The sequence below is a fragment of the Sparus aurata genome, chromosome 7, assembly GCF_900880675.1.
Source record: "Sparus aurata chromosome 7, fSpaAur1.1, whole genome shotgun sequence".
NCBI classification, from domain to species: domain Eukaryota; kingdom Metazoa; phylum Chordata; class Actinopteri; order Spariformes; family Sparidae; genus Sparus; species Sparus aurata.
This window is the reverse complement of record NC_044193.1, coordinates 27603830-27627626: the sequence shown is the minus strand read 5'-3', so window position 1 is coordinate 27627626 and position 23797 is coordinate 27603830. Positions and strand designations below refer to the sequence as shown.

Sequence of the window (23797 nt, the reverse complement as noted above, 5' to 3'; positions counted from 1 at the left end):
ACTGGCATCTGTTGGTCTCAGAATTTATGTTGACTCTCAGCCTGATGTCCAGCTGTGTTCACTGGGAGGCGGCTGAGCCCAGTTGAGCCGAGCCCCGCTGCCTGTGGAACATTCCCCCATAAGCCAAATCCAATTATGAAGTGCTTCTGAGGAAATTTCGGAATACTGAGATGTGTGTTATGAATCGTGACACAGCCTAATACGGCCCTAATCCAGTCGTGATCAGCTAATAGGTCCACTTAGCTGCAGTGTTGACTGAACTAACTTGCTAATGAGATGAAGATATCCACAGCAAAGAGGATATTGAGCATCAGCTAATGTCGACTCTGCTGATATATTTTTTGGCGCCAGAGTGTAAGTCCTCAACATTGCTAACCAGAATCCTGAGTGAACCTAAATCGGAATTTCTCTGTGAAGTCCCCATCTTCTCATCTCCATCTTCAACTTCCCTCGTTTTGTAGTCTCAGATTTGATATTTTTTAGTTTCTAGAAAAAACCCAGGTCATTTCTTGAAAAATAACCGATTATGGTTTTTTAATGTTCCCTATTTCATAGGAAAACTTGTGAGTGGTAGCCTGGCTTTGAAAGGTGCAGTCTGGGTTGCCTAGCTGGGGAACATCCTTGATCTCGTAGGATTCACCACTGTAGGGTTGATTGTTCCTCTAACTAACTGTGCAACGAGATAAGGGTTCATTTTATTACTGCAAATGTTCTCATGCTGCAGTGGGTAGAAAGTATTTGAGGAATCAATAATTCACTCAGTTAAAATGAAATATACGTAGCTTTAATATTAAAAGAAACATAATTAAATACACATAAAAACTGGTTGAGTTTGGAAGACTTAAAGACACACATAAGACTGTCACAGGGTATGAATGGTTTAATAAAATCATACAATACATCACAGGTTTGCTGAATTAGAGTCATGGCCAGGATTACCTGAGCTTATTCCTGCGTTACAAAATATACAAAACCAGAAAACTCAAAAGCGATAAAACTCAATCAGTTCTTCTTTCAATCGGAGATCAAGACATGGACGGTCCCTATGCACTCAATTCATTTCACACCTGAAATGATTTTCTTTTTTTTTTTTTTTTTTTTCATCCCAACAAAAGCAGCTGAAGTTGGACGTTAACCAGATCTCACATTCAGATGGAGCAGGAATGACCCTGAATGGATATTTGCAACTCACATCTTAGAAATACTTTCTTTTGCTGTTGCGAATGACTCGATTGAAAGTGTACTGACTCATACCATGAATCTAATACACACACTTTTTCTTTTCAGAAGCTTCCCTGTAGCTGTGCAGAATAATAAAGAAACTTTACTGGATGATACCGAGGATAAATAGCATTATTAAGAAACTCTTAAAAACAAGGCATGCTAACAGCAAATCAACTCTCTCAAATTTCAAATCAGGATTGTGACAGGAGCGGCTCTCAGTGACAGAGTAAAAGCCTTTGTTGAGTAAGTGTTTTACCCTTTTCCTCCCCGTCTTCATCCGTGGTTGACCAGCAGGTTCTAAGAAAGGAAGAGAAAGAAAAACAACTGAGTATTAGTCCATTTGTGCTCCTGCCCAACCCTCTGACCTTTTAGATGCTCTTACGGGTAGGAGGTGTTCACATGATGACCAAACTTTTATAGCTTTGACTGACCAACACTGAAAGGTCAGACTTAGTTGTTATATGAATTATCTCAGAAATGGGGGGGAGTGAACCTGTTGAATGATGTTACTCAGCCCTACATCACTACTCAACAGTTTTGGACAAAATTAGATCTCAACTATTGATGGCACTAAAGTATCAACAAAGTTACAGTTCATCTTGAGGGGGACATGACTGTTGGTACCACAAATCAATTCAATAGTTGTTGACACGTTTCACTCAAAACCACAAACATCAGTCTTGTGTCAATAGAAGAAAAGTCGGGGATCACCAAAATCATTTGGATACATCATCAAATGTGGTGCCAATCAAGCACATGTTGAGATCATTCACAGGATAAGTGCAAGCTTTGACTTGCTGGTGCAACTAAATGCAAAGTCAGGGGATCATTTAAGTCACCAAAGTTGTGTTTCCCCCAAAGTCCCTTTTGTAAAGTACTCCTTGGACATAGCCCCCAGTTAATGTACCCATACTAATATTCACTTTTAAATTTCATCCTTTTTCTCTGCTTCTCTCTCTCTCTCATGCTCAACATAAGAAAGAAAAATTGGCTGACTCGGAGTGGTTGGTTTGGCACCATCCACAACTTTTGATCATGGTAACGTAAATATCGCCGTTGTAATGTGTGACCAAATGAACTCAAGTGAAGCGGACTGAAAATGGGGCTTAAGATGAATTCTCTGTGCACTATGAATATCATGAAGAGTACCGTTAATATGCCTAGCCACTTTTCTTAAAAGGACATAATGTCTGTGCAAAATGTCATGGCAATCAAGCCAACAGCTGTTGAGGTATTTCGGTCTGGGGCAAATTGAAGGAATGAACACCAGACTCATTGGCACTGACTGAGCTGCAGCACTCTAATAGCTAATAATACTGTTTAAGAATCAATTAAAATGTTGATCTAACGAAAAACAGATTAAATATCTGATTATTTTGTGTTAATATACAAACAGGTGGAGTCTTGTGGCTCACAAACTTGAATTTGTATTTCAAGAAAACTGAACTCACCAGAGACGGCAACTGCACTTCTTTCTTTTGATAAGAGATTAACAGTGGCTGCTTTCCCCTCACTTTCTGCTGAGATACCAGCTGTATCAACACCATCTCCACCTGCTGCAGTCTGAGCTGCCGGACCCGCTGCTCCTCTGCAATCGCTCTCACTTCACAAGCTGCGGTGGCTGGAATATATTTGTGCCTTTTGTGTGTCCTGCTATGCCACTCAATCTCTTTTTCATTTCCAATAAGGTTTGCCTGACTCCTATTGCATTAGACCCTAAGATTGGAATGTTGTCGCCGCATTTATGAAAGTTTTTATCAAGCGATGGTGAGGTGGGGCTGATGTAAATGTTTTTCAAATCAAGATCACAGTTATCTCTTTTCTGAGAACGGTCATGCCAGACAAAACCCGCTACTGAATCCGAAACGCAAGCAGCCGACCTCTAGTGCTACCAGTGTCAGGTGGCCCCACAAGTACAGACAGAAATACTGTATATCATCAGATACTGGATGGATTACCAGAAACATTTGTACAGACTTTGCTCCTTTACTTTCGTCCTCTGCTATCACGAGTTAGACGTGTTTGGCTGTAAATGAACACATTCATAGACCATATACAAAGATTTAATAACTAGCTGGCACTCTCATCACTTCACAGTTTTATACTGTCCATCACTTTCATGTATGATCAAATGCTTGCCTCAGTTTTACACTTGTTCACTGCCAATTAGCGAATATAAACCCGGGATCAAGCTAAACTACGGTAGAAGGTAAACAGAACCCTGCTACACATCATGTGCATCAATTCCAGCGTCGCACGTATTATTGATCCAAAGTTCTTCACCATAAAATCAAGGTTACACCACGATCTCTTGTAAATCTGGTTTGGTTTCGCAGTCAGACACGCATCAGGGCTCAGCCCCGCACGCTTGGCTTCCGTGGCTGGACAGCGACAGGGATGATGGTTGTCTCAGAAATGACTGCTGGTCCCACTGATGTCCTATTGCTCCGGTAGCCCATGTGGAACGATGCAATGAGCTAAATTGACTAAAAGCCAGGGGTGCATTGACCTGAAGCTAGCCGGCAGAGAAGGCAGACTGCGTGTTTGTACTGTACGTGCACGTGTGTGTGTGTAGAGAGGGCAGGGTTTCCGTTCTTAGCACTGCGGAGATTGCTCCAGCTGTGAAACTCACACTATTAAAACCACAGAGAGACTCACAGAGCACTGTGATCAATATGGCCTCCCTCCTCAGTCCTCTCATCTCATCCCTCTGTTTTCCTCTCCTCACCTTTCATTCTCTTCCCATTCTCCCGTTTCCAGCTCCTCTCTGCTCCGATCTGTCACTGCCTTCACTCCTCTACCCATTGCATTGTATACGGTACGTGTTTTTAAATTTGCCTGATTGAATGCGACAGTGCTTAAAGAAATAAAGCGACAGATGTGCTCAAGAAAAGTGTACGTGTGTTTATGAGTGAGACCGCTCAAAGGGAAAAGGAAAGCATTTATACACCGTCACAGACATGAAGAGGTTGTTGCATTTTTGACTGCGCAATCGCAATGTGTCAGCTCAAAACAATATCGGTTGACAAGTAGCAGTGTCAGTTAATCACTTGTGTCTTACGCGGCAACTTTCAAAATTACTCGTGGGAGTACATGCTCATCCAGTCTTCGTGTGTTCAGCTTTCATCCAGACTACATGGATTTTGATGCAATTTTCAATAACAACTCTACGACAAGTAAACAAATGTTTCCTTTCAGCCAAACGTTCCTTTTTGTAAAAAAGAAAAAGAAAAAAAAAAAGAAAGACCTTTTTTGAAATGAAAACAAAAACAGTATTTATGACTCCACATTACCTGTGTTATTGTTCCCTTTTCTATGCATCTGCTGAGAGAGTTCAGATTTTTTTTTTATGTTTATCACTGGTAGTCTATAATTACACACAAAGTAAACCTTCACTTTAAAAAAAACATACCTGCTATGAAAATGGTCTTTGCGGCAAGATGTGATAATATGTTATTACCTAGGTCAATAATTAACTTTGAACCTCAGCTTTTAAGCCATCAAGGGGGTAAAAAAAGTCTCTAAAGCGGTCGGGAACATTTTAATTAGCGACGATTCTCCATGACAACTGGACAATATTCACCCGCTTTTGAAAATGTTGTGATACGATGGAACTCCAGAATAGCAACAAAATTGAGATTGTTTTCAACCTGTAGCAATGTAACTCCACCATGGCACGTGATGCAGTGGTACAATTGTGTTTGCACTCGTCAAATAATTTGTTTGGTCCAAGTCTGGTGTATGTATATTTTTGCGTTGCTAGTGTTAGTACACTTTTCAATACCTCATGACTACTCTTCCTTATCTGCTGCACCCAGCTCGAAGCACTTTGGTGCCTCATGAAGAAGTAAATCTTTAAAAGTTAATCAACACATTGCATCCTTTTAAAGGTAATTTTCCAGTGGAGCAGGGCCCTGTATTCTTTTTAAGACAATGCCAAACAAAAATGCTTACTTGTTGGGGACTATCTTCAGCTCTACTCCTGGTAATGCACATCAATGTGTTATCAACAGTTTTTGGTCAACAATGTTCTACAACAAAGAAGCGGGGGTTTGTGATGCCTAAAAAAAAAACATTTACCCACCGTTACACAGCCGCTTCTTATCAATTCAAGATTATGGGAAAAAGCATTTTGTGTCCCTGTGAACCACATGACATTGAAAGTATATGGTTTGGCCAACACGCAGGTTGGCTTCAAAGCCTGGCGCTCTTCCTGGGGGTTTGGGTCTCCCACTGTGGCTCTGACAGCAGCCTCCAACTCTGGCTCCCATCACCAGAAATGGGAGTCAGATCAACTCTCACATCCCTGCTGAGCAAGTGTCCGACACACGTCTTCGCGCAAGGTTTGAAATGGTCTCTGTCTCAGCACCAAATTTCCATAACTTTATTGTGTTCGGTCTTTCATGCTTGAAACGAATTTAGCTGGCTAGCTGTGCTGAGGAAGCTAAGCTAAGCTTAGGAAATGCAAATAACAGCAGCTTCGTTCTATCAGAACTACCGGAACTAGGAGGCCAGCTAATGACAAATGAATCATTAATGTATCTGTTCATTATTTTTTCAATTAACCAATAACGCCACATCCCAAAGATACTGACCTTACAATGATAAAAACAGAGGAAAAGAGCATATCCCCACCTTTGAGAAACCTGTGGAGAATTGTTGCTTGATGAATAACTTGAAGGATAAAGTATTCTGACAGGTTCTGAAAATGGCATCTGTGAACTTCTACTGTCTTATCAAAAACTGGTAACACTTCACAACTCACCCACTAACAAACTAATGGATTTCCCAGCTGTGGATCTAACTGAAGATCCACGGTGAGTTGGAGTAATCACGGACTAAGAAGATAGTGCCGGGGTTACGACACACTGCCTCCCAGGTAGCGCATTGGTATCTGAACCTTTACAACGAGCCTATATTCATTTCGTGTGGCTCCGGCCAGCACATCAGAGAGACAGAGAGCGCGGGCGTGAAGAGAGGAGAGGAGGGACAGGGGCCGAGCACAGTAGGAGATCGAAAGAGAAAAACAAATAACTAACAGAAAGTCAGGAGAGGCAGAGGAGCAACAGAAGTCCGCCTGTTCTCCATTCTGCCTGACCTAGCCTGGGAGCCTTGACTCAATTGGAAATCCATTTTATCTGATGACTGGCAGGCAATTGGGGCTCCCAGCTGATAGACTCAGGCTCTGTGGTTGATAGGCCTGACCACTCCACCGCTGAGGCACGGGGGATGGAGATAGAAGGGAACGTGGAGGAGTACACGTACCGCAAAGATTTTCTCCACTACCAAAGTTCATTTCAGGATACCTAGATAATCAGCGTCTTCCACTTCAATAAAAAATGCAGGAACCAGGAGGGCAGCTAATGAATATTTTCATTATCAATTAATCAGTTCATTATTTTTTTAATGTAATCAGTTAGTCCAAAGCCCAGAGATCTTCAATTCACAATGATATGAAACAGAGGAAAGAAGCAGATCCTCACATTTGAGAGGTCGGCCACATGATGAGAATTTTTACTTGATAAACGATTGGTCTATTGCAAAAAAAAGAAAAAAAGTTGATCAGGACAAACAGCGATGAGTAATGAACCACAAGATTTATGTATCAGTCAATCAATCAATCAATCAATCAATCAATCAATCAATCTGGGCTATACAGACAACGTTAAATTGTTTAAAAGGCCACCACACCGCTTTTTTTAAGTCAAAAAGATTATATATATATGTCCCCATGATATCAGTCCAAATTCTGCCTGTGATCAAATTGCTGGATGTATAATGTTAAACACATGTGTTATTTTGACTTGTCCTGTGTAGGCAAGGTAGAACATGGTACAGTTTTTACCTTTTTACAACCTGTCGTGGCATTTCCTCGTGTTTCACTGGAGTGTACAGATTAGAAGTTCCACAAAAGGTTGAGTAACCAAGAAAGTCAGACACAGCTGCACCTTATCAGCCATTTGAAGAATGTGGGAGGAGGATTTCAAAGCTATTCAACCATCTGACAAGCACTATTAATGGAGTATACCAGAAGCTTATGAACTTCACCTTCCTTTACCAAAGCCCAAAAATAATACTACACTACATCGAGACAACGAAAAAAAAAAAAAAAAAAAAATGGCAACAGAAATCCCACCTCCCAAACATCGTGACAAGTTTGGCCGATATTTATGACCACAGTAACAACTCTTAGATCAGCAGATTTCTTCCTTATGACATTAGTTACTACTTGACTCTTGCCTGCATCTGGCACCACCATGTGGTTTTTAGTCAAATATAAAGATAGTAAAAAACATCTAAACACCATTAGAATTGATTGCCTTCTGATTTGGTACAGATATAAAGTATCTACATTACCCTGGTGGTCCTTCTATTGTGGAACATTTAAATTACCCTAATATTTTGGATTGTGACTAAATACTCTAAAACCAAGTAGCATGCCAACACAATGAATTTAGATGGTCAACATCCATCCACTCCATCATTATCTATAACCGCTTACCCTTTCAGAGGGCGGGGTTGCGGGCTTGAGTAGATCCCAGCTGATGTGTCGGCAAAGTGCCACCCATTGGTGAAATTGGCAAATATTAATCCTGTACATGGTGTGGATTATACCTGCTGAATATAGGCACGTCAGTTAGCACGCTAACATTTTGTTGATGGTCCAGCAACAAAATGTTGCGAAAACCAATGTAGGTTAGTCAGTGTGCAGAGTTTGCTTGCAACGTTTTCGCTGTTCGCGCTGACATTAGCATTTAGCTCAAACCACCTCTGTACCTATGTTCAGCCTAAAAGAGCTGCTACCATGGCTGTAGACTCCAACTCGTGTTTTATTACAGAGAAGTTCACTCGTCTTGGCAAAAGTTTTCATAGACAGAACTTTATCTTAGTGCTTCAAGCACTGAATGGGAGTGTAACTTTAGCCTCTGGCCACTAAATACACTGTACAGCAGTGGAGGGGAGGCAAAGTACACAGATGTAGTAAACAGATATAGCTGATACTACCCTCAGGCTAATTGTAAGGCAACACTTTCAATTGCATTGACCAATGATGCAGATGACGATGTTAAACTTTACTGATTAAAACACCACGAATGACAAGTTAAACACTTATAACTTTTTCGTACAATGCAAATACGCAGCTGCCTTGGAAAGATTTGCTAGACAAACAATTGTAAATTACTGGAGCCAAACTATAAAAACCCAATTTCAAAGTTTCACATGAAAGTAACTTGTCAACACAGCTCTGGGAGCAAACAATAACACAATGGTATTTATTTATTTACAAAAAGGCCAGAGAAGGAAAAAAAAACAAAAAACAATCGATCTTTTGGGAGAACAGGGTGTGAATTGGAGCGCAATCACAAAGCAGAGGCAGGCCTCAACTCATAAAGAGTGAGAGGAGGTGGGGAGACAGATGGATTGAGTGACAACGGGACACAAAGGAGAGGCTGGTACAAAGTGGACTGTTCCGATAATGTTGCGGCTGCTTCGCGGCAACAAAAGCCAGCGAAAAACCCACCTAAAAGCCCTGCTGCCGTCCTCTCTTATCCCAGCTGGTGGTCTTGGTTCCACAAAACCTCTTGCTAAGTGTGCGTGAGATGGGGGGGTGGGTGGCGATACAATGCTGACCAGAATAGTGGTGTGAAATGCTCCCAGACAGAAAAAAAAGTGTCGATTGCTTATGCAGCCGTGGTGGCTTTCAATGGAACACAATAGAGGGCTGTGTTGTATTATTATTGGGACCCCCATCAGAGAACGCAGAAAAACGGAGTGAGTAGGGGGTCTGGTGGCGCGAGCCGACAGGCGCTGCGGCTGTCAGAAAGGTCAGGGTACAGTGAGCGAGGGGCACAAAAGCTGGTGAAAATGCCTCCCTCAGGAGGCAATTGTGAGTACCCTCAACTCTACCCCCTCCCACCATGTCTCCACACCCCCGACTCGCAACTCGTTTGAAAGCTTTGAGGCGTCTGAGGGCCACCAGGGGCCACGAGGCGGATGAAAGAGGAAACAGTGGCTCTAGATTTGGCTTGATGTGCTGTTCGATCGAACACCGCAGTGCAACAAAAGACAGGGGAAAGGAAAATATGGGAGGGGGAGGGAGAGAAAAGGAAGAATGGGGACAGAAAAAGAGGTGGCTGATAGAAACTCAGGAAGTGTTATGTCTCTCAAAGAGAAAGTAAGAGAAACTTCTGTGTGTAATACAACGGTGACTAAGAGCGGGGGAGATGTGCACAGTCATTGTCAAAGTCGGCTCACAGACACAGACACATACATGGACAGTGAAGGCTAGATTTTTTTTGCAACAGGAAGAGTAAGGTTCTAAATATTTCTTATCGGAGTTCTGTGATGCAGTTTTCTTTGAAAGCCCTCGGCTTCTGAGTGGGCTATTTTTCACAACATGAGGCTGAGGAGAAAAAAAGGCGAAGAAAAGAGAATTCTCCATCTAAATACATAAATGTACAGGGTTGTTATTTCACCGGAGTGCTGAATCGCTAGATTAAAAAATATAACCCATACAGCACACAATACAAGACAAGACGAACAACAAAAGAGAAAGAGCGAGAGCAGATAATGATGCTCGGTGGTGATTGGTTGTGATCGGCTGTACAATGATCAATGCCGGCTTGAAAGGAGGCAACGCTCATGGTTTATGACGGCGGGAACAACTGCCAACAGTATGAAAATGAAATCAATAAGTCAACTGCGGAGCAGGGAGAGAGAAATGAACGAGGTGGCTGGGAAAGAGAAGAGAAGGGGTTTAGAGAGACAGAAACAGATAGGAGAAGACAGAATAAAACAAGAGAGACAAAGAGAGTGGAGTCGACACAGAGAAGGAGAAAAAAGATTTGCAGACAGACGTAGAAGCTAGATGAAAGCTGTTGGTTTAAAGAAAGCAGAGGCGCAAAAACAAAATTGACAGATGAAGGAGGATTCATTAAAGATAGATAAAAAAAAGACGCTACAGCAAAAACAAACTGAGGAACAATCAGATAAAACAACTGACACAAACTTTTTTACAAAACCCTCGGCGCTGATGTAAGGACGTGAAATGTACGTAACCATAGAATAAACCTCCTTCATTATGGGCACTTCAATAAGCATTGAAATGTGTCATTTTAAAGAGAGCAATGCCTACTCAAGAATTAAACGTATTTGTATGGAAATATTTGACAAGTAGAAAATACAAAAAACAAACTTTAAGAGATGCATCACACACAGTGCTTTTAGTTTCAAGGTAAATCTGCAGTGGATCTTGTCCTCAACTCTCTCTTTTCGTCTGAACTCTGTCCTCTTGTCCCTGGCTGCTTTTCAATGAGCCAGAAACCATGACTACAGTAAAAATGAAATTGTGGCTGTCAAAGTCATTCAATGACAAGAACAGCAATGAAGGAAACACTCAGTCAAAAAACACATAAACATGATGACTGAGTTAAACCTGAATGAACACCTCGCAGGTATATGCCTCCACACGCAGGTCAAGTTGGGGTTCCTGAGCTATGCCGCAGAATAATGGCCAGAAATAGTTTTTACAGAATATTAAGATATGAAGTTAATCTTTTGGATTTTAAATGTCATAACTTGGTCATTTTTATCCTATTGGATATTAGATTTTGTCATATTTATCATATGAATTGTTGAGTAGTGGTGGAATAGGGCTGGACTCCCAGCCTCTGCGACTAAACGTTACTGCGTATCCAGAACGCTGCAGTGCGCCTTGTTTTCAATCTATCCAAATTCTTCTATGTGAGGCCCACTCGCTTCCTCTTGCGGCCTTGCATGCAATTCAAGACGATGGTGCTGGCCTTCAAGGCTGTTAACGGAACTGCACCCATCTACCTCCAAACAATGGTCAGACCACACGCCCCAGCACGCGCACTTTGCTCCACTATATCAGCTGGCCGGCTGGTACGCCATCGCTGAGAGCAAACAAAGCTCGCTCAGCGAAGTCGCGTCTCTTCTCTGTTCTGGCACCTCAGCTGTGGACCGAACCTCCGACCAATGTCAGGACAGCATAGTCACTCGCCATCTTCCACAAAAGACTCAAGACTCATTTGTTCAGACTTCACCTCGACCCCACACAGCATGACAGATGTGCGGACAACCTGAAAACATAATGTCTCCGGACCACGCTGTCTGAGAAATCTGCTGTTAAAAAAAGAGAACACCCTTCACTTTCATCCACATGGTCTTTTTGATGGGATCCACTGGATTTGTCGAACATATGCCTCAACCCCCCCCCCCCCCCCCTACCAATTAAAAATGAAAAGAAACGCTTGCATTACTGTAATGAACGCAATTACATCCTGAGCACCTTGCTTTCCACTTTCTCTCATTTAGCTTTTTCTTGCACTAAACTCCCCGCGGCCAACAGCAGCCTTCATTATGTTTCTGAGTCAACACTTGTACAAATTCAGCTTGTAAAATCAGCCATGCTTGAAATAAATCATCACCGCTCTGACTGCCATCCTGAGCGCTCACACACTGCTGCATCACCTGAGCAAGCTTTTTATGGCAACTGCCCCAAATTGGGCATGCAATCAATCTTAAACTGTTTTGCCGTTAGAAAGGCTCTACAACTTTAACTCATAAATGTACAGACCGGAAAGGAACAAAACTAGAGAGACCATCAGGAGGAAAATATCAGAAAAACTGAAGGTCCTGGAAAGTTTTAAGATCTGAGTGTGAGCTGTAAACACACACACACACACACAGCACAGTTAGGGTTGCTGTTAGGTCGTGCCGCTCTGCATGGTCCCGACCACCACTGGCCCCAAGGGCAGAGTCATAATTTTAAACATTGTTTTAATAAAGTATTAAGATTCATTCTTAAAGTTTGAAGTGCTTTATTAACAATGTTTTTAGAATCATATCTATATAGATAACTTTTAAGTTATCAACTTACAGTAATGTAACAATGAAATGTACATAACATTTAAAGCTCAAAGTTGAGAGCGATCAGGAGCTCACTGCTCATGAGATCCACCTGTTCCTGCTATCACTCCATTTGTTGGCCATTCTGGAAAAGATCCTTCCCACATATCTGGTGGATGCCGGGATTCTCAGGATGTGGCTGATGATGGCCAATATGTTGGGCAGGTCAGCTACTTGAAAGGGAGCCTCTCTTCCATTCATCCTCTCTGAGCTCCTTCAGAATGGTATTTGCAGTGGTGCATTCATCATATAGTTCACCCATGTTAACTGTATCAATGAGGTTGAGCTTATCAGTGGTCTTCTCTTCTTAATATCACTAAAGGGAGGCATACCATGGTGCAGATAGAGAGAGGTCACAGGGAGAAGAGCCAGTTGTTGTCCGAAAAGTCGAACCATTTCTCTATGTGTGAAATTGTTGTGTTGAGAAATGCAATGAAATCTGCCCTTGCCTTATTTGCATCAGGCAGGAGACGCTGCAGCAAGTAGCCATAGAACTGGTCTTCTCTTCAGTGTGTGAGTTTTTGCCTCCATTATGGAATATAACTCAACACAGGCTGTTGATCAGTGTTGGGCACGTTACTTTTAAAAAGTAATTAGTTATAGTTACTAGTTACTTCTCCCAAAAAGTAACTGAGTTAGTAACGGAATTACTCTACACTATAAAAGTTATTAGTTACCAGGAAAAGTAACTATTGCGTTACTTTTATTTCTTCCTCCTTTTGAGCTCGGCAGTCATTTTAGCATACTCGGCATCTACATAATGTATTTAGAAAATGTATTTCTGCATGGCGGACCGGCACCTGCTCTCCCTGATATTTTGCCAGTGAGTGCTCTGAAGGAGTCTGAGTCAACTGTTGATAACGGGAGCAAGTTCTCAACAACATACCTGCCTATCACTGCGTTCAGTTCAGTCTGTGTCAAGTTTTTGTGAAGCTGTTAGCGGTTGTCTCGCCCCTCCCTCCTCCCTCACCGGAGGAATAAAAAACCAGCTCTGCAGCTCCAGTGGCTGAGAGCCAAGTCGGATGACAACAGCTTCAATGATCAGCTTCAGTCTGTAACGCGCCACATTTAATAGTCGGTAACGGTAACGCCGTTGTAACGATGGAAATAGTAATTAGTTAGATTACCCGTTACTGAAAAAAAGTAACGCCGTTAGTAACGCCGTTTATTCTAACGCCGTTATTCCCAACACTGCTGTTGATTCATGCTCCAGCTAACTCACAACTTCATCAAAGAGGAGAAGGATATTGTTCCAGAACAGGAGGTACACCTCCACATCATCAACATCTTCCTCAGCTGAGTCTTCACTGAGCTTTAACAAAGCTCTGATCTGTCAGGGAGACTCATCCCTCAGGCTTATGAAGTAAGACCGGAGAGCAGTCCAGGTTTGCGTTAGCTGAGTGATGGATTGAGGGAGAGCCACCATGTTGTGACATGTCGGAGAATCTCCCGGAACTCCACATCACAAAATTGGCAAAAGTCTTTGAGGGATTCTCTTCGTGTGGCAGATGAGCAGAAGAAGCCATAGATCCTCAGCACGTTTTCCCCATCTGCAGTGTGCTGATCGAGAGCCTTCTTCACTGTGTTGTGCATTAGATGGGTATGGCAGTTCCCTTGCAGAAGACATTTTTGCTTTTCCTTCAGGTTGGTGAAGTCAGAGTTGTGGATTCCATATTCACATTAGTATTGTCTGCACTATATGCTCATATCTAATGATAAACCAAATGTACAAAGGGATTGTTGTATGCAGTCTATAAATCTAGCAGCTGATTCATCTGTATTTCTATAAAATGTGGCATTTTGTTGGTGATCCCACTTTCTGGCCTGACGTGTTGTTTAGCAAGGGGGACTATCTGTTTGTCACGTTCTATACTGTTAACTCATACTGTACTGAATTATGCAATTTTCCAGATTGATAAAGCATTACCTATTAACATAATAATTGTGTATTTATCAATATATTTATATTGATTCATATCTAAACCAATCAATGTTCATGCATCACATAGCAATTGAGGCCAGTCCACGTGAGGTCATGCTCACCTCAGGCACTGAAATTCCACCAGGATATCAGTCCCTTGTATGTGATGTGAATAATTTAATTGCTGGTAAATAAGCCAGATATTTTATATAAGCAGAATAGAACACAATGAGCTACCATAGAAGGGATTCAAAAGCCGACTGTATCTGCCTCAGGAGATGCTTGGGACATGAAGAATTGTGAGACTGCTTTTTGGTTCTTGGTGGTCCTGACACTGGGGCAGTGTTAATCTCCTGGGCCACCATGCGCCACAGAAAAAATGCGCGGACATATTTTACAGTTTGCTTTGAATTTGTTTTCACTGACACTGTCAAGCAAAGCATTTGAATGTTCCCAGACATGTCTGTTTTTTGTCTATCACTGACGATCTCTAATTCTTCATGCCTAAAACAAACCAACCAAAGCAATGACCACCATGAACGCTCTCCGGACAGTTTCACCCATGGAGCTAACTGGAAAACTTAACATTCCCGGCTTGAGTACCCCATTCTACAACTGGATATTGGACTTCCTTTCAAGAGTACCTTAGAGATTATGGATTGGCAGTCACAGCTCCTCTTCTTTAGTTCTCAACACCGGAGCCCCCAAGTGCTTTGTGCTCAGTCCCCTTCTGTTCACACTGTACACCATGACTGCACTTCCAGACATCGAGAAAAGTCCATTGTGAAGTATGGGGACAACACCTTCATCATTGGCCCATTGAAAACAACAGTGAGAGTTCATATCAGGAGGAACTCAACAATCTTACAGCACGTTGCCCAGAGGAAAATCTGCTGCTCAACATCTGCAAAACCAAGGAGCTGATTTTTGATTTGAGGAAGAAGATGGTGGAGGACAGGAAGGCTCTACAGTGGGTGATTAAAACCACCCAGAAGATCATCTGTACCCATCTATCTCACATCAGTGGTATCAGTGAGGTGAGATTTCCATAAAGCCCAAAGGATACTAAAAGACGACACCCACCCCAGCCACAGTCAGTTCACCCTGCTGCCATCTGGAGAATCCGCAGCCATTAAACGGGGCTACGGAGCAGCTTCTTTTCTCAGGCTGTGAGCAGAAATTATTTCGCCCTCCACTCCAAAATGAACTTCAACTCAAATTTTGTTCTGCAACCTTGTTGTACAAGAATGATTATAAAATACAACTTTAACCTTTTAATTTGACACTCCTTGAATTATATTCTAATCCTGGAATTAATTCCAATAGCTCTCCTGGTCATATTGGTGCAAATAAAGCAGTGGAAGTGTAAATTAGCAAACTGGTCAATGTGTTGAGAAGCCATATGGAAAAAAATTAAATAAATTAAAATAACAAGAAATATATGACAATTACCACAACTATAGTTATGAGGCTGTGTGGGGGATGCTTTGATGAATGAAAAAGCGACAGCCCTACGTCGCTAATTCTCGAAGTTAGCCCCCACACTGGCAGCATGTCAGGATATGCCACTGTCCTGTGGCCATCAAAGTCCTATTAAAGCAGAAATATTGTGATCATCCACCATACTCTGACTACGTCCTCTGCCTGTATGATGCAAACGGGCAACAAATGCCACATTTCTGGTGGGAGTTGCACTTAGAAATGGTCATGTAAACAATTTCCAATTACTTTTGCAGCCGCAGATTGTTCTAAAAAATAATTCACTATGGCTTTTATTTTTTTGGCTCACATGACCACATAAATAAACACAAGCAACATAATGAATGATAAACATGTTCATGGGTGTTCTTCTACTTCCGGAATAAAAAAAAACCAAAAAAACCCTTTGGTCAAAAGACCTTCATCACTGCACCACACATGCCACCACTGTGTTGTGGTGACTCTTGATCAAATTTTGCTCAACACTGTGAGCTGGGGAGAAAAAAAAAAAGTCCTAAAAACCGTCTTTTTTTTCCCCCCCCGTGTCTGTAGGCAGTCACAGCTAATGAGGCACAAACAGACCTTCCACTGAGAGCAGAGGGGAAACAAGAATCTGACGAAAATGTGCTCCAAATGAATGCCACCTTTTCAAATCTATCCAATGCCTTTATAAAAAAAGAAAAAGTAATTCTGAACAATTTGTTAAGATTTATTTTTAGATTTAATGTTTCTTTTTTTTTTTTACCTCTAGGTTTTTATTCCTGCTTCCTACAATGGGCAGGGAATCGCGTTATCAGAAGCGTACAGTCACAAACAGAATGTCAAAGGATTAAAAAAAAAAGTGCTATCTGCTCCATGGTGCATCGACTTTGTAGAAAAGTTCCATGCTTTGAAGGAGGATATGAAGACGCCGCACGACTTTAGCCCCAATTAAAGCAACCTACATTTATTTAGAAGCTCTGTGTGTAACTCCGGTGCCTCAGTTTTTAATCGGAGACGTTTTCTCTGAGAACAAATATAAAATTGAAGTAGACTCCGTTCCTTAATTAGGCCTAGTTTGAAAAAAGCTGCGAGACACTTTGTAATATTTATTCACGCATAGCGACGGGGTGAAAGTGGAGTTTGACTACTTGTTCGCTTCATAAATTTATGTGTCAAAAACTGAGGAGTACATACTTAAGTGAAAGTTTGTGTGAAACTTTCTGTGTGTGTGTGTGTGTGTGTGTGTGTGTGTGTGGGTGTGTGTGTGTGTGTGTGGTCAGTAGCAGGTCCAGAAAGCAGCAAAGGCCCCTCATTCTTCTTCATTAATGTTGACTGCCGAGGGGCCTGCCATCTCTTTTTCGCTCTCTGCATCTTTTCATCCTCTGTCCATCCCCAACTCTTCCTCCATAACCACTTATCTCCTCGCAGTATCCAGCCGTCTTTTAACTCCTGCTCCCTCTCTCCCTCTCTCTCTCTCCGCGCCCCCTATCTGTCCGAGTCTTTCTCCTCCTTTTTTCTCCTACCCCATCTCCCATCATCCCTCGTCTGCCTCCGTTCTTTTTGGCTGTACACCTCCTCCTCTCCATCATTTTCTCCTCGCTTCTGCGCACCACACGCTTTTCTCCCTTGGCTTTCTTCAATTTCTCAGTGTTCACCACGGTGTTTCAAAACTACAGTTCTTTTTCCTTCCCTGACTACTTTTTCAAGATTTTTCTTGTCTTTTTTCCCCCTTATTCATTTCTCCGTTTTTATTCTTGTAATGTCTTTCCATCAGTGCTCATCGCAGGCTTCATCGCGCCTTTTTCCAACCTCTCGCTCTTTCGTACTGCCCTTAGAGGAAGTCTGATCCATTATTTGTTTCACTGAAAGTGATTTTCTGCTTCTTCCTGTCAACATTTAATCTCAGCCTTCACTTTAGACCTAATTGTTTTTTTCTTTTTTTCTTGTCACTCTTTAGCACTCTCCTCTCCTTCTTTCCCAGTTTTCTTTGTCCGTCCTGTGTTTCTGAAGGTCCTTCTGCTTACTTCTCATTGGCTTTTCACATCTACCACCCCCATCCAACAGTCTGCAGATCTCTGTAAATTTAAAGCGTGTTTCTTTTTTTTCCCCGTCAGCACGATTCTTTGTCTTCAGCCTTCCCTGTGTATTTTTATTCAGTTTGTTTGTCTATATTGTTATCTGCCAGCAGAGTAGCTGAGCTGCTGTGATCTTTCTACCGGCATGACTCCTTTTCAATCAACAATAAACCTGAAGGTAAAAGAAAAAAAGGAATCAATATCAGGTTTTATACCGCTGTGATTCACTGGCTCCGCGAAAGTCAGTGTGCATTCAGATTGGCAACAGATACAGATTTATTATCAGCATATCAGTATTGTCAATAGGGTTTTTTCTTGTTCTTCTTCTTTTTTTTTTGAGAATGGACTTATCAAAACTTGATGAAACTATTTTCTCTTTCCTCTTATCTTCTGCTCTGCTATCCACGGGGAATCACACATGCACACTAAGCATGCCTCAGAAACAGCACACAGGCTCCTGCACGATGGAGCCGGGTCCATTTTAAATCACAACAGTGTTCCTAAAAATGCCATACCATCCCTCTGTGGGAGCACGAGAGGCTCCCTTGCATTAACTACTGCCCAGCTTCATGAATGAGAGGAACAGAACACTGCCAACATATTGCAGTATAATGCAGTGCAGTACATATATATGTATGACTGTTTTCTGCCTTACGATACAACAATGGTAAATGTTTCAAAGAAACAGTCAAATTAAATGGTCCCCCCCTTTCCGCTCTCCTCATAAATACCTGCTGATGGTTACACAATGCTACCTTAGAGAACATCAAGTTGGTTGATTTTAAAATGTGAGCAAATATGCAAAAAAAACCTGCCACCCTGTGAAAAGCTCCGTCTTAAGTCAGTACTTATTAATGTGTAAAGTGTTTCGTGATGGACGGCAGACATGACATGTCATCAGTCAAGCCTCCCACCCACCACTGTACCTGCCTTTTGTCCTGGATGGCATGACTGTCAACAGCTGAATGGTCCAACGAGCTAAATTATAAGCTTAGCACAAGAAAGGGGGATTTAAAGAGCAAATTAATGCCCCTCGCGCAGGAGAGGGACAGTCAATCTTAAAGCACTGGGTAATTTTGGACAATGTCTGACAATCTGACATCTCATCAGCAAGTCCGCCCACTCCTACACACCCTGCCTCGGCTGCCAGGAACTGAGGAGTTCAACTTGGACGGCTAAGCAAGAACACTAAATAGCAAAAGTGCGATAATCTAACTTCATTATAATTGATCAGAAAGATAGAAATACATGTATGTGTGATTGATTGTAGGCCCATGTAGAATGTAGAATGATTATTCATTCTCATTTATATACATTCTCACATGACATATGTTGAAAGAGTTATTGGTCTCTGTGATGTAGTGTGGTGTTTATTTTCACACATTATTCTTGATATTTCTTTCTGCAATGTGCCTCACCTATGACAATCAATAACTGTTTTACCCAGTTACTAGACCCAGACTGACTGCAGTCCAATCCACAGCAGCCCCCCCACAGGAAACTCAACATCAGACTTTCACATACTCACATAACTAAAAATTCATAGCTCAATACTCAAATCCTGGCACACAACCCGGCATCTTTCTGCCTTACTGCTGACAGCAGCTAGAGCCCAAGTGTTGTCCACACCGGATGGCAGTGGATGACGTGGTGCCAGCGTCTGGTTTAAAAGTAGTTCAGCAGACTTTGCTAGGTATTCAGCATTAGAGCCAAGCCCCCAGAGAGAGCACCAGACTTTGAAGCCAAACTGAAATAGTGTCCAAGCCGTGTAATTGCAACATAACGTGATGCACAGGAGGCCCAAAAAGACTTTTTTCCATAAGCTTACATGGTGAAAGAAGGAGCTTTAAAATGGTCGATACATCCTGTCACAGCTGGGAAATTATTAATATTTTTTAAATATTCTGTCTGATAATAGTTGGAAAATAAGACCCACTTGATTTAATCATTTTTTCCCCATTTAAGTTAGCCACGGGCCACACTGGAAGTTAACCGCCTCGACCGACGGAAGTCTCTAGTATAAACGTCCTATGAGCTGCGCAAAGCAGAATATCTGGTTAAGTCAATACCTGTGTCAATAAGTCAATACCTCAAGTGATTTTCTGAAGCAGCGAAGTTAGGGAACAACTAAGGCTGGGTATCGTTAAAAACGATTTCAAAGTTGGCCCTAATACCAATACCTTCACCTCGATCCTGGTTCCTGAACAACACTTTGTTACAAGGCGTAACCTAGTCTTTTTCATTCATGCCTCAATACAGCCAATCACCAGAACAATTAAATCTTGGCACAACAAGCAAGTTGCATGCTTACTGGCTGATCGATGCTGATGAGATTATCTCCTTAGGTTTGGAAATGTGGTATTTAATGACACGACATTTTTTTGATACTGGATAGTAACGAGGCAATTTGTTTGGTGCCATACAAGTATAAAGGGTTTGGTACCTATAGAAATGTTCTGTCCACAGTCAACAGAAACAAATACAGAATTAAGCACTAAAAAGAAGACAGTAGGAATGATTGGAGCGATCAACCCACGTATTAAATTACCGTATACAGTGTTTGTGTATTTCTAAACCCAAATCATGACAACCAAACAATATAGCATGACAAGGAAAACAAGGGCATGGTAAGACTGTCGACATGTTTCAAGACAGAGGAAAATGTCCAGGTGCACAGAGACAGTATTTCCAAATCTCTCTCTGAATCACTCTGCTGCTTCTCAGCACTCTCTAAACTTTTTTGCTTTCGGTTTTTCGTCGTACTCTCTGATTCCACCTCTGTTCCACGCTCTTTCTCCAGTCTGACAGGCAGCTTTTAACTTTAGGAGGAACTCCCTGGGTATTAGACCAAAAGCCAGCTATGTCTGTGCTCCACAGCAGGGCTCCGGACACATACGTGTGAGTGTGTGTGTGCGCCTCAGTTGTCGGCCTTGCTGAAGGGGAAAATCACGGCATTTAAAGTTTCAGGGGTCTCTACATGCAGCCGGCCAGATCCCGACCTCGTTGTAGCTCCACATGCGTCTATGATTGACATGCTGCTCCAACAGCCCTCTTCCTGTTTTGCTACATCTCTTTTCCCATTTTAACTCCATCTTTATCCTTCACCTGCTCTTTTTTTTCCCACTCCATTCTGGTATTTTCGCCATTTATGTTGGTCCGTCATGTAGATTTTCATGCTAGGATTTTCATAATCTCCACTTCTCAAAATCTCTTTTGTACCTCACACTGTCCCTCAATTTTCAGTCTGTGTTCTCTTTATCTCCTCTCTCCATTGAGAGCCAAGCTTCCCGACATTGATCAGCATCGGAGCCAGGCTCTCTCTGAGATTGGCGCTAAATGACTTCGGAATCCCACCAGGAGTACAGACAGCGTGTGCATGTGTGTGTGTGTGTGTGTTGTGCATGTATTTTCATCCGAGAGTGCAGATAAATGACTCGAGAATCCCACCGAGTGTCTGGACAGTGTGGTACATGTAGCAGTGCCCACGTCAGGCTCAGCCTCCCTGAGGGATAATGACTCGAGGTTGTCTGCTCCGTCTCTGCGGGCTCTGTGGGATCCTCCCCTCATTTGCCATCAGACACACACGCATGTGCACACGCACACATAAAGATGGTAGCGTAAGCCAGCAGGAAGACGTCTGTGATACGCAGGCCTGTCCACTGACCCGCTGTGACACTGATCAAAACACATCACAGTTGCTTCTGGGAGTCGTGCAAGACAAAACAAGAACTGGAACAAATTCCGTCTTCTTTCAGCCGTCTGAAAGCTCAGGAGTTTAAAGCCGTTGTCTGTCTCCCTTCTGTCTTTCTCACATCCCGTCATTCTTAACTGCGATTAACTGAATAAGCGGGCCACGCCAAAAATGAAAGGATTGTGACTTTCATTCAACAGGAGGCATCACTGATGAACTGCTTAGAAGGAAGATGAAAACAAATACCCAGGCTAACGGCACACCGACTTTTCTTAAGCTGCAGTGAATTAATGCGTATTAGAGAGAAGAGAGGGGAAGGATGTTTGACTGGTATTACCATGAATGCGCAGCTTCAACATTTTCCCAAAGGCGTGTGGCTTCAAAAGTCGTGAGCTGAGTTCAGTCACAAGCACATGCTACGCTATTTAGCTCACTGAACAATCTACGATAATTCATGTATGTCAGCTGTGTGAGGAGTACCTGATGCCTATGGTGTTAGCATAGCCACCCACGCAGATATGTTGTTGATGTCTGGACCCAAAAATCCAATCTGACCACTTGCAAATGAAAGTGCAGACACTCCTATCAGACCCGATTTTAGAAACAAATCAGATTGGCCTGCCTTCTGAACATAGCCTTAGTTACAGGTAGTTTGTCAATGTTTCTGTAATTAAAACATCTCAATGACTGATTAATTACTGTTCAAATAATTTATATAATTATACACTCAGTGATTTTCTATGTCAAAGTTGACCATAGTATTTCAAGGCCGACGCAATGTGAAAATCCATTAATTATGTTTATTGTATTGTTATTTAAATTAAATTAAGTCTGCTGGCTTATCCGACCCAGAAAACATACAAATAGTTCTTAGTTTTAATTAGCATCAGTCACATATTACTAGACCCATGTGAAACATTAAATGCGTTTTAAAATACAAGTTCAACATGATGAGCTGCGGTGGTTTTTTGTTTGTTTTTATCCACGGTGTGTCAGTACATTGAGTGCGCTTTCAGCCTACGCATCTGCTCCACAGGAGGAGAGGAAAAAAAAAAAAAAAAGTTATCAGCGATAACTAAACTAACAGTGACAGCTTTTAAAGACACAAAATGGAGGAAGAACTTTATAAACTTTCAAATTGACAGGGTGAAAGTCGGGGAGAGGCCTCAGGGGCTAATCAAGAGGCGAGACCTTGATGTGTAAGTTAAAGCAGACTGCGATGTAGCAAGCCATTCACGCACCACACACACACACGCACACACACACACACAGACATGCGCACGCACACACATATTGTGTATGAACTGCCGTGCTCTTTTAAAGACAGTCTTCAAAGAGTCTTCACTTCACTCCTTGTTATCTCAAACCAGCTAAAATGAGGAAGAAGCTTTCAAATGCGCGCAGGCACACACAAACACACACACACACGCGTGCGCGCAAACACACGCACAACGCCGATCTTTGTTGGGACATTTGGATCTCGCAAGTGTGGAATTTCAAGAACACAAACATAGCTACACCATCTGTGTATAAAAGTGTGTTTTTGTCTGCACGGGTTTCATGCCAGACGGATACAAGATGCTATTGAAAGTGCACACACGTACAGGCAGCTACACACACACACACACACACACACACACACACACACACAACATCAGTACAAGAGCAGAGGAATCAAGTTTCAGTGAGCTGATTATCACATGCTGTATTACTGTATGCCAGGGGAAGCCTCAGTGCCCCTGAGCAACGCAGAGGAGATGTGAGCAGAGAGCAGCATGAGGCAGAGAAATACGTTGTCTGGGTGCATGATGAGCAGCTACACCTTCAAATGCCTCTACTGTACAAACTTTGGAAGGGCAAGCTTCCACTATTCTGTCCTCCACCCTCCCCCACACCCCACCCCTCCTCCCCCTCCTCCCCTCACATTTTCCCTCTAACTTTCTGTGAATTTGTAACTTAAAACTGCCGCAGCGATGCACAGACTCGAGGAGAACTTGTCTTTGCTTTTGAATAATACAGCTGTGGATCCAGTTGAGAATTGGCGAAGGCTGGAAATAAAGTACAAAGGCTAGGTTTTACTGAGAGCATGTCTAAGCAGTGGTTCTTAACTAGTTTTCACATACGATGAAACACGCGCGCACGCGAGGAAAAAAGCGACAAAGAGCAAGAGGCAAGATCTCCTGACTGAGTGGATACATAGTTTATGACCTGACTCGACTGCTCGGAGACACAGACGGGCACGGATGGGAAAAACGAAGGCAAAACTACAGAAACTACATTTACAATTCCTCAGAGAAGTGCATGAAAACACAGTCATCTTAGTAAAATTGCATGGGGTTGGCTGCTTCATCTACAGCGCCCCTTAACTGACAATAAAAACAAAAGATTATCAGACAAGTCAAAACTATACATGAATACATGAACAAAAAATACTGATTCTTAAATCCTTAAAATTGAGCGTTAAACAAAATGTAAAAGTGAATTACATTCCTT

At 42.2% G+C, this 23797-nt stretch overlaps 1 protein-coding gene across 2 annotated transcripts in view; it reads right to left on the bottom strand.

The window, feature by feature from the left end:
- Positions 1–864: 864 nt before the first annotated feature.
- Positions 865–23797, bottom strand: part of LOC115585838 (MICOS complex subunit mic25a-like) — an 84472-nt gene continuing 61539 nt past the window's right edge. For both annotated transcript variants that reach the window (XM_030424494.1, XM_030424496.1), the window contains one exon: positions 865–1521. In XM_030424494.1, coding sequence (XP_030280354.1) covers positions 1498–1521 — 24 coding nt within the window. In that variant the 3' untranslated portion in view covers positions 865–1497. The remainder of the gene's footprint in view (positions 1522–23797) is intronic.